Raw genomic sequence first — 16,639 nt, forward strand, 5'->3', positions numbered from 1 at the left:
CCTCTTCACTTTGCACTTGGATAATCCTCCCTGAGAAGAAATTGTTCTTTTTTCCCTTCGTTCTTTTTGCCTTCTCTCTTGTAACTATGATGGAAATTCAGTGAGCCCTCAAGCTTTTCATTTAAAGTATTACAATGTCCGGTTAATCTGGTCTAATAATGGAATAGGAATCGAAACGTCATTTTGACGACTGATGATTTCTAAGAAACTAGCTCTAGGTTATTATAGGGTCCCATTTAATTTAGTCATTGTTGTCACAGATTTAATAACAATCATGGTGAAAAAAATAAAGAAGTTGATTTACTGGCAAAGGCATTATTGTGGTGTTGACAGTTTTCAGATATATGAGTTAATGTGACAGGTTGTTAAATTACCTCCTCTGAGCTTTAAAAATATGATTGCGGGAGTTAAGATTACTTTTATGAGTTACGAAAAAGTGTTATCCATCATTCTTAGCCATTCTTAAACAGCAAGACACTGTATCTGCTATTTGGAATAGCATTTGACATTGGAGGAGAAATGAGTTGGTATTTTACTTTCTTAATGTTGAATGGACATAAACTATTTATAAAGACCCTCTTCTTGTATCTCTGCCCATGTCTATGCTTCCCTTCCCAGCCTTGAAAATTAAGAAGCTTATCTCTCAGTTTTACAAAATAAGCAATTCCCTAGGTGCTGTGATTTGAGAGACCTTAGAAAAATTACTTTGTCCTGAAACAGCTCTCCATGAGATAACCTGCTTTCCCAAATCCCCACTGTATTGGGACATGAACATAGTGCACTACTTAAGACCCCTTCAACTACCTTCATTTTCTCTTGCTCAGCTCCCCACTTACACCAGATCACCCCTCTTTTTGGACTTGGATACAACATCATGTCCCAGGATGAGTTCTGGCTTCTCACCCACTGAAGGTCCAAAGATTGAAGGAGTTAGCACCTAGTGAGGAACATTTTGTCCAGTAGGAAATGGATGATGAAAGTGATTGGGACAAATTCTTCTTTCAGTCTTTCTCCATGAACTCATTCAAGACATAGTTCCTTTCTGAATGCTTTACATAGCCCCTGTATGAGTGAACTTGCTGTCTGAGCATGTTTCTGTCTCAATGGTTCACCTTGGAGCTATACTCAGCAAGTTGGGTATGCATATTGCATTTCTTTGCCTCTTTCTTTTTACATCATTTTCTATTTTATCATTCCCACAGCCCAGAACTAGTACCTCCCAAATAAAGTGATAATTCTTTTAATCTGTACCTTGGACTCTGCTTTCTAGAAAACTCAGATTGGGACACTTGATTCCAGTGTATTTCTTTTGAGTTATTTCTTTCCTTTGCAGGTCTGCTTTGAAATCAAATACAATTAGAAAATAAAATATATTAAAGACTCATTTTCTATTTGGGAGAATATTAAAATAATATGAGGATACTGGTTTATAGGAGGGCAAAAATGACAACAAAAAAGATAACAGAAAAAGATGGAAAAAAAGACCAATGTCAAACTTCATCTATTTCACAGTTTCTGTCTCAGCCAACCACAAACCCAGTGTCAAACACCATTTCTACCCCCTGATATTTTGTCAACTCCATGTTAGAGGTGATCTCTTTTTGGACTTGGAAAATGCTCTGTGTATGGTCTACATACTCAAGGCTCCTTTTTTATTCTTGTCCATGAAGATACAATGAGAAAATTCCCCAGATGCTCCTGGTTTTTATTCTGAAGGTTGATTTAAACTTTTAAGAACCTTGTTAACTTTATTTTTCCAAAATCAGAAATATGATTTATAATCTACTTGGTCTTTAAATAGTATCATAAGGTCTGACTTTATCTGCTGTATTTGGACCACTGAGTCACCTAGCCAACTAAGTGATGACTGAATCAGAAATCTCATTTGACATAAACAGTAGGCTGAGTCATTGGCAGAATTGTACTGAGAATACAAAGAACCACACTATATTTCTGTTAATCAGTTGAGGAATATTCACTTCAAAACTCTTTAAAAAAAACACAATGAAAAGTAACAGCATGTGGAAAGACCAACAAAGACCTTTGCCTCACTAAGTACATATATGTAAGCACACTGCTTAGTATGCACTGTAATGTATGTGTAGTTTTGTAGTTTATTCCAAAAACATATTTTATATACAAGTCAAATCAGGCCCTCTATGTAGATATTTGTCAAGAGCCACTTATAAGCATGAGAACTTGTTTTACCAGAGCAATTCAAATTCTTTGTGGTTTTTTTTTTTTGTTTGTTTGTTTTTTTTTACTTCAGGTCTCTTATAGTTGCTATTTTGTGCCAGACATTACCAAGGTTACTAATTCATAATTTATTTTTTTAATTTTTTTTAAGCATAGGTAAATCTTTACCATGTAAGTTATATATTGTGAGCCTCAGTTTACAGGTAGAAACTCTAAAGTTCTATGTTGAACTACTTAATCATAACCACAAAGCTAGTGATTAAAAGGTACATCCAAGATTCAAATTTATCTTCATTTGTCTCTAAACCTATCTTTGTACCATTAACCTACACTGCTTCCTTCTAAAATAAATAAAAATTTATTTGACTCTGAAATACTCTCCCAACTTCTGTTTATGTTCGTAGATTAATAAATTCTCCTTTGATTTACAGTTAGATTTTTCTAATGGGGAATGGAGTGAGGTTCAAATCTTAAAATAAGAACGATGTGATGTCATAAGAATCACTTGATTTATTAGATACAAACAGACATTAAGATATCTAAACAGATGTCTTAAATCATAAGAATATAGTGTAATGGAAATTTTGTGATAATATTATATTTATTTTTAAAACATAGGGTAGGGGGAAATTGGTTTACAGTTGTATGTGAAGCACAGAGTTTATTTTTGTATCATTATTTATTAATTAATGTATTATTTTCTATACAAATAACTATAAGCCTACATTTGCCAAACCCTGTATAAAATGCTTTTGGCTCTAAAAATGGAAAATTCAGCTCAGAGATGAGGCAAATACAACATACATGACTGTTTAGGTTGTTCACATTTGATCTTTTTAAATAGTTGATCCAGCTGGTGTGTGACTTACTTCAGCATTAGCAGCAACTTTGAGACAGTGGGTCATGCTCCTTGTCATGCTGTGTCTCTTTCAATGCTTGTATTGTCCCCAATGACTCATTCCCCACTCTGGCTGACAGGGATAATACTTTTAATACATTCCATAATTTTTAATTTGAAAATCTCATAAAGCATAAAAGTAAATGGAGCTTTGACTCATTAAAGGAAAAATGGGTTTATTTTCCTTTTTGTCTTTAATTTTATGAACTGAATTGGTATTTAGAAACTAGCCTTGAAAATTAGGACTCAATTTTCAATCTTTTAGCAAGTAAGCTAATATAACATTATATTGTTTTATTTTGTTTCTTTGCTTTAATGTAGCTGAGAAATTCTTCAAGTCATGTGAAGCAGAGAGGAATGATTGAATGAAAGAATAAGAAAACAAAGATTGTGGGTCCTGGCCTCTTGGCTCAGCGGTAGAGCATCAGCCAGATGTGTAGAAGTCCAAGGTTTGATTCCCAGCCAGGGCACACAAGAAAAGTGCACATCTGCTTCTCCACCCTTTCCCCTCTCCTTTCTCTATGTCTCCCTCTTCCCCTCCTGCAGCCAAGGTTCCATTGGAGCAAAGTTGGCCTGGGTGCTGAGGATCGCTCCATGGCTTCTGGCTCAGATGCTAGAATAGCTCCAGTCACATCAGAGCAACACCTCAGATGGGCAGAGCATCGCCCCCTAGTGGGCATGCTGAGTGGAGTCTGGTCAGGTGCATGCAGGAGTCTGCCTGTCTGCCTCCCTGCTTCTCACTTCAGAAAAATATAAAAAAAAGAAAACAAAGATTGTGAAATATTTGAATGACAAGGAAAATCTAACACAGTAACATTTTTTTAATTTTTGTTTTTATTGATTTGAGAAAGAGACAGAGACATTGAGTTGTTGTTCCACTTATTTATACATTCACTGATTGACTCTTACATGTGTCCTGACCAGGGACTGAACTCACAACCTTAGCATATTGAGATAATGCTGTAACTAACTGAGCTACCTGGCCAAGGCTTACTACAATAACATTAAAAAAGGATTAAGTGTAAAAATGTTTTTAGGTAAAAAATAAAAATGAAACAAAATAGAACAATACCAGAACTAATAAACTCATCAATACACTGCTTCCCAGTATAAAAAATTAGTATCTTCATTTTAATGTAAGTCAAATAACCCCCAGTATTTAATTGGGACAACCAAAAGAGAAAAGTTAATTTTATGTGGCTTCATTATCAGAGACATGATGCCCACAATGTGAGGTCCTCACTCTATTCTGTCCTTGCCAAACCATGTAAAATGGCACATAATTCTGACCTTGACTTTAAGAGATAATGACAAGGCTTATGAGGGTTTTGAAGATGTCAGGTCAAATACAGTTGAAGAAACCAGGATGTTTAACCTGAAAAAGAGAAATTCTTTTAGGAAATCTTGATAGCAGGCTTTAAATACATATACAAGAATCTGGCCCAGGCTGGTTGGCTCAGTGGTAAGAGTGTTGGGCCTGCATGTGGAAGTTCAGCGTTCAATTTTTGGTCAGGGCACTCAGGAAAAGCTACAATCTGCTTCTCTACCCCTCATTCTCAGCCTCCCCTTCTCTCTCTCGTCCCCTCCAGCAGCCGTGGCTGAATGAGTAAGTTGGCCCAGGCAGGCAGGCGCTGCTGCAATGGCTCCATGGCCTCACTTCAGGTGCTAATAGCTCAGTTGCTGAGCAACAGAGTATCAGTCCCAGATGGGGTTTGCCCTGGGGAGAGCATCTGCAGGAATCTGTTGTCTGTCTCTGTCTCCCTGCCTCACATAAGATATATATAAATTTTGTATATATGTATAAGATCTGTCATGCAAAAAGAGCTATTAAACTTATTCTAAGTGATTCTATTGAACAGAGTACAATTATAGAAAGACAAAAACCAGCTCACCATCAAAATGCATTTGTAGAGCTTTAGAATTAGATGCTTAATAATTTTTTTATTGCTTTTAGAGAGAGAAAAAAAGGGGGCAAGAGAAGGCAAGAGAGAGGGAAGCACTCATTGATGTTCCACTTAGTTGTGCACTCAGTGACTGCTTCCCTTGTGTGCCTTGACCAGAGATCGAACCTGCAACCTTGTTGTTTCAGGATGATGCTCAACTGACTGAGCTAACCAGCCAAAGGCCTTAATAAATTTTTGAATTAATAAATGACTGTGATTGATAGAATGAATGAATGAATGGTCATAGAAACTGAATGCCTTAGAAGCTCATGAAGTATCTGTATTGAAAATTTAAAGAGATTATTTTAGAAAAGTTTAGAGTTGATGTGTAAAAGATCTTAATGCCTTTAATATTCTTACTAATTCTGAATTATATAATTAGTGTGACTCTCTTGAATAAAAATATAATGTTTTTCACATCTAAGCACCATATTTTCTCTAAAAAAACAACCCATAATTTCTTTGATAAAGATAATGAATTTTATTATATTATATATATTATATGTTGTTATTATATGTTATATGTTATTATATGTTATTATGCTATAATAATAAACATGCATATATTATAATAATGTATATTCCTTTATTACATACATTGTATATAATGTGTGTTCCTTTACAAATTCTTTTATTGTATATTTGATTTGATTTTTATTAACTAAATGATGGGATGAACAGAGAACCTATGATTCTAATTTTTCTTGAGGAAAAGGTCAGGATAGTTTGTTAATTAACTCAAAATTGCATAATGAATTAAAGAATGAGTCTGATGATCTTTTCACAATATAATGGTACTTTCCCTAAGAAGTTTTTTAAGTCAAAATTTGAGATTTTGAGGATGTATAATTGACTTAAAGCAGATTTAAAATAAAAAACTGGGCCTGACCTGTGGTGGCACAGTGGATAAAGCATCGACCTGGAAATGCTGAGGTCGCCGGTTCAAAACCCTGGGCTTGCCTGGTCAAGGCACATATGGGAGTTGATGCTTCCAGCTCCTCCCCCTCCTCTCTCTCTCTCTCTCTGTCTCTCCTCTTTCTCTCTCTGTCTCTCCCTCTCCTCTCTAAAAAAAAAAAAAAAAAAAAAAATGAATAAATAAAATCTTTAAAAAAAATAAAAATAAAAAATAAAAATAAAAAACTGTATGTTGGATAAAATATACAGAAACAGTTTGGAAAGAATTACAATTGTTCTCAACCACAAAAATTTTCCTCCCAGGGACATTAGGCAATGTCTGGAGACATTTTTGGTTGTGATAATTTACGAATAAAGGGAAGGGTGGTGGTGGGATGTTACTAGCGTTTAGAGGGTAAAACCCAGGGATACTACTAATAATTCTACTGTGCACAGCCTTCTGCAACAAAGAATTAGCCAACTCAGAATATTTAAAATGTGTAAACTGAGAAACCTATTGGATGTTTCTCATTCATTTTACACCAGAACTTGGATTTCCTTGAACAATAAGATGATATATACAGAATATAAAATATATTTAAGCTTTTCTTCTTTAAAAGACTTTTCATTCACTCAAAATAAAGTTATATTTGCCAGAATTGTTAGCTTTGACTGAAAAGGATTGTATAATGGTCCCCCCTTATTTGAGGTTTTGTTTCCCATAGTTTTAGTTACCTTGAAGTCAAATATAGCTCAAAAATATTAAAAAAAAATTCTGGAAATAAATAATTTAAAAATTTTAAATTGCTTACCATTCTGAGTAGCATGATGACATCTCGGGTCATCCTGCTTTGTCCTGCCTGGAGAAGGGATCATCCCTTTGTCCAGCATGTCCACACTGTGTACACTCCCCACTCATTAGTCACTTAGCTCTCACAATTATTAAATTGACTGTCATGATACCACAGTGCTTGTGTTCAAGGAAACCTTATTTTACTTACTAATACTATGTAACTTCTATTACAGTATATTGTTGTAACTTCTATTTTATTATTAATTATAGTTGTTAATCTGTTACTTTGTCTAATTTATAAATTAAACTTTATCTATATACGGATAATAAACAAAAAAATGTAGGATTTAATACTATCCAAGTTTTCAGGCATTCACAGAGCGTCTTGGAGTGTTTCCCATGGAGAAGGAGGGACTGCTGTAATTAAGAAAAGAGGCCCTACCTTTTGGGTAAACTTTCCAAGGTTTTCTGCATCTATTGATTATTCATCCTTTGCTTTTATTCTATACTTTTGGCTTCTTTGTGTCAATTTTCTCTCACATTTGAAACATAAACAAAATATTTTTTTTTCTGTGCATATTGACTAATGTTTTCACTCCTGTTTTTCAGTTCAACATCTTTGAAGTGTAATCTGCAATCATTTGCTTCCTTCTCACACCACTAATATTTCTCTAGCAACACGTATTAGTGCTTTTTGGCTGCAAATCCAATGAGTGTATTTCAGTTCTTTAATTCAGTTCTTGAATTCTTCATCAGCTTATTTTGATTAAATTTTTGTAGAAAAACTTTTTCTCACCCTTGTGGCTGCTCCTTCTCAGTCACTTAAGGACATTTCTCTTTCTGTTTCTCTAGCACATTGGTATTCTTCAGGATTCTGTCCCTAATCATCTTTTTCTTTTCACATGGCTTTTTCTGAGAGACACACTTACACGGCATGAGCTACCAGTTTATTTCCTGTGACTCACTCCCAAATGTAAAACCTGCAGCGTTGACTTCCCTCCAGCATTCCAGGTCCAATATCCATTTACTACCTCCTCAATAAGCCACAGTCGTGTCAAGTCTCAGAGTGTCCAAAGCTGAATCTCTCTCTCTAATCCTGTCTCAGCCACTCTTGGCCACTATAACAAAATACCACAGACTGGGTAAACCACAAACATTTATTTGTCACAGTTCTGTAGGCTGTGAATTTCAGAAGGAAGGCACTGGCCGATTCTGTGCCTGGAGAAGACCTGCTTCTCGATGCATAGATACCTTCTCTCTGTGTGCTCACATGGCAGAAGAGACAATTTGTTTTTCCTAGTTGTCCCTTTTGTTTAGAATGTCCTGGTTAATTACAAGTTTATCCATTTCTTAAAAATTAGCTTGATTTTTGGCTCAGTGGTAGGGCGTCAGCCGGGTGTGTGGAAGTCCCGGGTTTGATTCCCAGTCAGGGCACCAGGAGAAGTGCCCATCTGCTTTTCCACTCCTCCCCCTCTCTTTTCTCTCTATCTCCCTTTACCGCTCTTGCAGCCAAGGCTCCATTGGAGCAAGGTTCGACCGGGTGCTGAGGATGGCTCCGTGGCCTCTGCCTCAGGCACTAGAATGGCTCCGGCCACAAGGGAGTAATGGCCCTGACAGGCAGAGCATTGACCCCAGTTGGGCACATGCGGAAGTCTCTGACTGCCTCCCCACTTCTAACTTTGGAAAAAAAATTAGCTTTACTTTTAATAGTGTAATGAATACACATAGACATTTTAAAATTATATAGTACTAAAAACTTTATACCAGCAAATAGCAGATCACTGCTCCAAGCCTTCCCGCCCCCTCTACCTCCCTCAATGCAACCATGTTCGACTCTTTTAGGTGTTTCTTCTATATTCAACTCTGTCTTGCTAAATAATTCACTGGTGATGCTATTTCTTGACTTATCAAGTTTAAACTTGACCAATTAAGTTCCTCTATAACCCACATAATATAGGGAATTTTTGCAGCTAAGTATTTTTATGTATCTTGAATTATTTTGTTAAGAAAAACTACTAGACAAAAATTACTGGATTTAAGCATTTGTGCATTTCTGCATCTTTTGCTTTTAGCACATACAGTGCTAAACTGTCCTCTAAAAGGAAGTGCGAATTTACTCCCACCCAATGGATTTACGTCTCCATTTCTTTTCACAGTTCCTGTACCACTTTTCAAAACAAATAAAACATCTTTTTTAATTTGATAGACTGAAAAGAATCTCTCTTTCGAAGGCTTCTTCTTAAAAACTCTAGCGACCTCTGAACTTGCTAGAAACTATGTCTCTGGTACAATACTATCACTTGTATTAAGGTTATGTGATTGGCTGAATACTTGCCTTTGTAGCTTCGGAGCAATTTGAAGGTAGAGCATGTCCTATTGATCTGTCTTCTCATCGATGTTTGTTCATGAACTGAATCACAGAATGTAGATAGTTAAACCATTGGGTAGATATATCAAAGTCAACATGACCAGTAAGCAAGTTATTCTATTACTGCCAGTTACATACATAATAATGAGCCATTTAAATGAGCATTGATTATATGCCAGCACTATTAGTGCTTTGCATGCTTACTGACTGTATCTTCACAACAGTATTCTGAAAAAGAAAAAATCATTAGCTTTACTTTGCCAAAGACAAACTAAGAGGTTATGACATTTACTAATACACATGGCTGCAAAGTGGCTAAAACAAGTCAGGAACTCAGGACCAGATAACTCCCAAGCCATCTAATCTCTCCTCTCGTTCCTCCCCTCTCCTCTCCAACTTCTTTTTAAAAAAAAATCCTTTTTTGTTTTTCAATTATAGTTGACATACAATATTAGTTTCAGGTACACCCCAGTGATTAGACATTATATAACTTACTAAGTGATCATCTGACACTACACATAGTTATTAAAGTATTATTGACTATATTCTCTGTGCTGTATTTTACATTCCCATGACTCTTCTGTTGCTACCAATTTGTACTTCTTAATCTTTTCCCTTTTTTCACCCACTCCCCTTAACCCACCTTCTTATCTGGCAATCATTCAAATGTTCCCTGTATCTATGAGTCTGTTTCTGTTCTGCTTGTTCATTTATTTTGTTTTTTTAGATTTAATTGTTGATAGATATGTATTTTTGCTGCTTTATTGTTCATATTTTTTAACTTTTTAAAGAAGACCCTTTAACATTTCATATAGTACTAGTTTGGTGGTGATGAACTCCTTTAGCAAAAGGAGTTCTGGGAAGCTCTTTATCTGTCCTTTTTTCGGAATGATAACTTTGCTGAACAGAGTAGTCCTGGTTATAGGTTCTTGCTTTTCATCACTTTCAGTAATCCTTGCCAATTCCTTCTGTCTTGCAAAGTTTCTGTTGAAAAATCAGCTGATAGTCTGATGGGAACTCCCTTGTAGGTAACTGCTTTTCTTTGTTGCTTTTGAGATTCTTTCTTTGTCTTTAACATTTGACATTTTAATTATTATGTGTCTTGGTGTGGGTCTTTTTGGGTTCATCTTGTTTGGGACTCTCTATGCTTTCTGAACTGGTAGGTTTATTTCCTTTACTAAGTTGAGAAAGTTTTCTGTCATTTTTTAAAACAGGTTTTCAATTTCTTGCTCTCTCTTTTCTCCTTCTAGCACCCCGCGCCATGCAAATGCTGGTACACTTGAAGTTGTCCCAGAAGCTCTATACACTAATGTAATATTTTAAAATTCTTTTTGTTGTTGTTGTTGTTGTTCTGTTTGGATGTTTTTATGTTTCTTATCTGCTTATCTGATGTTCCAAATCACTGCTTTGATTCACAGCTTCATCTCCTCTACTGTTGATTCCCTGTAAATTATTCCTCATTTCAATTAGTGTGTTCTTTATCTATGACTGGTTCTTTTTCTGTGGTGTCCATGTATTTTTTTTTTTATGCTGTTGAAGTTCTGAGTTCATCTACTCTTCCCCCTAAGTTCATTAAGCATCCTTGTAACAGTGTTTTTAACTCTGCATCTGGTAGATTTCTTGTTCTCATTGGGTTTAGTTCTTTTTATGGAGTTTTGTTCTGTTCTTTCATTTGGAACAAGTTCTTCTGTCTCCTCATTTTGGCAGCCTCCCTGTGTTTCTTTCTATGTATTAGGTAGCGCTGTTGTGTCTCCCTGGCTTGGTAGAGTGGCCTAAGATAGAAGGTGCCCTGTAGGATCCAGTGGTAGAGCCTCCTCATCCACCTGTGCTGGGCACTCGAGGTAGACTTTTTTGTGTGGGTTATGTACATTTTTCTGTTATAGTTGAGCCTTGATTGCTGTTGGCCCATCAGTGGAAGAAATTTACCCCCAGGCTAATCAACATGGCTGTGATCACTATGGAGGTTCAGCTGTGCATGGGTCCACCCTACAAAACAAGACTTACTTCCGTGAAGCTCTAATGGCCATTGAATCCACCTCTTGAGTATGTCACTTGTAGAGGTCATTAGGTGGTGGTTCAATGTGGTCTGAAGCTGTCCACTTGCTCTGGGGCCTCCCAGAAGGTATAGGCCAAGGTCAGCCACTGCTTGTGTTCTGCTTGGAGCCACTCAACATGAGCTACAAAGTTATCTTCAGGTGGCTGCTACTTGTGCTGGGCTTAGAGGTGTCCAGGAGAGGTCAAGTTGTGAATCAAGGCCAGTTTCCCTTAGTGTCAGGCCTGAAGCCACTTAGTGAGAAGTATGGAGCATGCCAAGGCCAGATGTTGCTTGTTTGAGAGACTGTTGGAAAGTCTGAAGCTTGAGCCAAGATGGGTCATTCATAGGGAAAAGCCACTGGAAACCTTGGGTGGGCCTGCAAATTGGGTGGGGTGGGATCTCTGGGAATCATCATGGCAGGGGAAACAGTGTTAGCCAAGTTGATGGAGACCCAGTTATGGAGCCCACTCATGATTTTTGTGGGTAGAGAGCTCAAAAAAGAAAAACTGGCTTCTGATAGCACGTTTCTCTAACAGAAAGCTGACCCCTCAGCTCCTGCCCTGATAACAGACAATTCAGTTTCTCCCTGTTTGTCCTTGGTTCCTTTCAAGCACTGGAGCTCAGAGGAAGTGAGTCTGAGTAAGTCTGTGTGTGGGCCCTTTAAAAAGAATGCCTCGGACTCCAGGAGCCTTCTGGCTCACTTGAATCAGGTCCAGGCAAAAACTTCACATTATTTTCTAAACTGTTCCAACCACATGCTGTGTTTCTCTCTCCCCTATTCCTTTCTAAGAGGCCTGTCTTTCTCAGAGACAGAGATAAGTAGTGGAGAAACTTGAAGTGTTAAAATGGTTCTCATGAATTGAATATCTAGGTTACATCTTTCCAGGAGAAAGGACCCTCCAGAGTTAATCCCTGAGTAACATTGGGTCTGTGTGGAATGGAGAAAGTATGTTGCCATATAGGCTCATCATCCCATCTCTCTGGAAATTCATTAATATATTCCTCCAGTGGCTGAGAACTCTATTTTATGTTTGTATAATAAGGTTCCATCTCAAATTATGGTTTCCTCACTTAAGGTGCATAATTATGCGGGCTTGAAAATTCTGTCTTCAGCACTGAGCTTTTTTTATGAGACATACTGGCCAGTGTACATACCCTTCACTGTGGGAGAATGGATTGGAAATGGAAGCCACAGGTTTATTTTTATAAATGGGTCATAATTTTGATAGAGTATTTCAAAATTGAGGAAATTTTCAAATTTTCATGTTTGTTTTGATTCTGTTTTGAACATGAAGGTCTAGTGACCCTCCACTGTGCTGTGGCAGATGGGAATTCAACCAGAAGTCCTGAACATGACGGCCTTCTCTGTGGGGATGCCAGAGAAAACTGTGCAGGTAATGCTTAACAAGCCATGCATGTGCGTGTCATAAGCTTCATCTTCAATCTTGGAAAGGTGTTTCCCTAATTTAATTTTTTTGATAATGTAATAATCATAAAACTAGGTAGTTTTTTGAACACATACTAATGTGCCAAGTACTGTGCTAAGGGCTTTACATTTATTCACTCTTCTCAAAGGCCCTAGGAGTTGGGTAATATTTCTGATTTTATTTCAAAATGAAGCCTAGAAAGAAAGATTAGGTAACCTGCTAAAAATTACACAGCAGGCAAGGAGCAAATCCGGGATTCACACTCAGGTCTTTCTGATTCTAGTGCTTTCATTCTTAATCATGACAGTACTGTAGTGTCATTGATGGGTGCTCTAAACTCTAGCATGTGCTATCATAGACTAGATTTGTAGAGAGTTGGCATATTCTATTTATATTAATTTTTTTTCTATTCCACAATTTAAAAGATGAAAAGAAGGCAGTCATTTTTATGTATTTTACCTTAGAGATACTTGAATTACTATTCTTAAAATTATTAGTCTAAGGCAGTGGACCCCAACCCCCAGGCTGCGGACCGGTACCGGTCCGTGGGCCATTTGGTACTGGTCCACAGAGAAAGAATAAATAACTTACATTATTTCCGTTTTATTTATATTTAAGTCTGAACGATGTTTTATTTTTTTAAAATGACCAGATTTTCTCTGTTATATTCGTCTAAGACTCACTCTTGACACTTGTCTCGTAAGTTCGACAATTATATTTAAAAATTCCAAAGTTTTTACTCCGGTCGCATAATTCTATTTTGTGCATTTATCTATCCCACCTTAAAGGCCAGTCCATGAAAATATTTTATGACATTAAATTGGTCTATGGCCCCAAAAAGGTTGGGGACCACTGGTCTAAGGCATAGGTCAGCCTATAAAAGGCCAGGTAATATTATTTTAGGCCATGAGTCTTTGTTGCAGCTACTCAACTCTGCCATTTTACTGTGAAAGTAGCCACTGATACTATGAAAACTTTGGCCTTGGATGTCTTCTGATAAGACTTTATTTAGAGTAACAGACTGTGGGACACATTTGGCCCATCAGCCATAATTTGCTGACCCCTGATCTAAAGTTATGTCTATCCTTTATAGATTGTGTGGTCTTCTACATTTGTTGTTTCTGATTTAAAACAAAACAGGCCTGACCAGCCAGTCATGCAGTAGATAGAGCATTAACCTGGGATGCTGAAGACCCAGGTTCAAAACCCCAAGGTTGCTGGCTTGAGCACGGGCTCACCAGCTTGAACACAGGGTCACCGACTTGAGTGTGGGATCATAGACATGACCCCGTAGTCACTGACTTTAACCCAAAGGTCATTGGCTTGAAGCCCAAAGTCACTGGCTTGAGTTAGGGGTCAGTAGCTCAGCTGAAGCCTCTCCCCCCAGTGAAGACACATATGAGAAAGCAATAAATGAACAACTAAGGAGCTGTAACTATGAGTTGTTGCTTCTCATCTCTCTCCCTTTTGGTCTGTCTGTTCCTGTCTACCCACCCCCCCAAATAAATAAAATAAACAAAACAAAACACAGGCCAATTCCAAATGCAGGGTAGCCTCCTGTATTCCGTAGAAGATTTTTTGAGTTGGGGCTATGGTGGCTTGGGCTCCTTTCCTAATACCCTGGAGAAGTTGTAACTGAGCCAGGAAAATGCTGAGCAAGTTGTTCTGATGTGAATCATCAATTCCGGCCCATCTTTCTCTTTCTTCCTTCATACCAGTGGGTGATCTAGCAGGCGTCCCCAAACTACCGGCCGTGGGCTGCATGCGGCCCCCTGAGGCCATTTATCCGGCCGCCACCACACTTCCAGAAGGGGCACCTCTTTCATTGGTGGTCAGTGAAAGGAGCACTGTATGTGGCAGCCCTCCAACGGTCTGAGGGACAGTGAACTGGCCCCCTGTGTAAAAAGTTTGGGGACCCCTGGGAGAGTGCCCATAGGCTGTGGGTGTCTTAGCTCATGTTTGTGTGGGTCTTTTCACCCATGCAAGGAGAAGAACAAGGCCAACTTTATGTGCTTGTGTGTTTTTCTTTAGTTAGATTTCAAATGGTTTATTTTATTCCTCCAAAACCATCATTTATTTTTTTTCCTTTTTTATTGAATTTATTGGAGTGACATTGGCCAACAAAGTCATAGTTTTCAGGTTCACAATTTCATCACACATCATCCATACACCTTATAATGGGCTCACTTCCCGAGCCAAGCTCCCCACCACCACCACTTATTACTCCCATCCCCTCTCCTATCTTCCCCCACCCCCTTTCCTTCCTGGTAATCACCATACTGTTGTTTGTGTCTATGAGGGTTTGTTTGTTTCGTTTTGTTGTTTGGATTCTTTTGTATATTTGTTTGCTTAATCCTTTCACCTTTTTTTATTTTTTAAAATATGTAAACTAAAAAGTCAAAGAAATTTAATGGCTTCACCAAGGTAATATCAATACAATTAGCCTTATCAGCCTGAACTGAATTATGTAAAATACTTTGCTACAAGTAAAGTGCATCATATGCCTCCCTCATCTCAGTATCACTCATAATAAAGTTCATGAAAATCAGTCCCTAAATGGAGGTTATATTGAGTTAAAGCCTCAAATGGTTTAAATGATGGCATTAACATGTTTTCTTTGGGGGAAGTATCCCATAATTTGATGATTGACAGTGTTAAACAATCTGCCTCATCATATCCTAAATGTTTTTTTTTAATTTTCTTTATTGTAGTAAAAACATTTAACATAATATCTACCCTTTAACAAATTTTTAAATGTACAATATAGTACTGTTTATTATCCACATAATGTTGTAGAGCAAAGTTCTATAAATTATTCATCTTGTGTAACTAAAATTTTATAACCATTGAACAAAAATTCTTCATTTCTCCCTCCCTCCATCCCCTGGAAACCACCATTTTACTCTGCTCCCATGGAGGTGGTTACTGAGAAACCACACATTAGTGGAATCAGGTTATATTTGTCCTTCTGTGACTGAACAGAGCTACAACATAGGAGGCAGATATTACTGTGAGATACTGATTTTAATTCTTTAGCATTTATATCCAAAAGTGGGATTGGTGGATCAATATGTTTGATGTATTTTTAATTATTTGAAGAAACTACATATTATTTGTCATAGTAGCCATTGGCTGCCTCTTTAGTCTGTTGATTCTTTCTTTACAGTGCAAAAGATGTTTAGTTTGTTTATGTCACACAGTAAGCAGAGTAGCCTCTATAGAGGTCAAAAAATTAATCCCCACCCCAACCCTGACCTTCTTAAATTCTTCTGTCTGAGCTAATAATGAAATTTAGATGAGACAGATTAACAGGAGAAAATAGCGAAATTTAATAGTAGGTACATGTGTGAGTGCAATAAGAACCTGGGACTCAATGACCCACTGCACAGCTCAGGCCTACATGCCAACCTGGAGCTGAAGGGAGGGGAAATGTTGAGGTCTGACACTTCAGAGGGCAGAAAGCGACTCACGTGGAGATGGAACAACAAATGTTTGGTAAATAAGTGCTTGCTGGGCCGTCTTTCACAACCGGACACAGCCAGGACCTTGATCCAACAGGCTTTGGTGGGTTCCTCCCTGCCTGCCACATCCTAGCAGTTCACACTAAACTGCGGTTCTCTTATGATCTGTATCTCCCTTCCTGCAGCATGTGCTCTATCTAAATGTCTTTTAGGTAATACAGGGAGAGGGTCAAATGTTCTTTCTGAGTTATTTTTTTCCTTTCTTACCAGCTTCAAATCAATATTCTAAAAGGCCTATATTTTTTTGGTTACGGGCAAAACTTTGTCCCCCCCCCCCCCCACATAGCATGAATTTAGAAAGACTGGCTCTAGAATATGTGATCTTAATCACCGTGCTAACTGCTAGCTAGCATCATGTGGGAAGATCAGACTGCTGAATATATAAATAAGGGAATTTTGAAAAATAATTGCTTGAAAACAAATTTCAAATATTGACTAAAAGTTCTTGAAAAAAGAACTAATGTGAACAGAAAGCATATTGTCTCTATTGATTGATCATGTGACCTTGGACAAGTCATTTAAGCTTTCAAAGACTCAGTTTTTAATCTGTACAATGAAGTGAAT

The 16,639-nt window shown here is 37.5% G+C and overlaps 1 protein-coding gene across 2 annotated transcripts in view; it reads left to right on the forward strand.

Annotated features, from left to right (window-relative positions):
• BTC (betacellulin) overlaps nucleotides 1-16,639 on the forward strand; it is a 46,569-nt gene that overhangs the window by 14,140 nt on the left and 15,790 nt on the right. For both annotated transcript variants that reach the window (XM_066385643.1, XM_066385642.1), the window contains exon 2: nucleotides 12,423-12,521. In XM_066385643.1, coding sequence (XP_066241740.1) covers nucleotides 12,423-12,521 — 99 coding nt within the window. The remainder of the gene's footprint in view (nucleotides 1-12,422; nucleotides 12,522-16,639) is intronic.

The sequence above is a fragment of the Saccopteryx leptura genome, chromosome 5, assembly GCF_036850995.1.
Source record: "Saccopteryx leptura isolate mSacLep1 chromosome 5, mSacLep1_pri_phased_curated, whole genome shotgun sequence".
In the NCBI taxonomy this organism is placed as follows: Eukaryota; Metazoa; Chordata; class Mammalia; order Chiroptera; family Emballonuridae; genus Saccopteryx; species Saccopteryx leptura.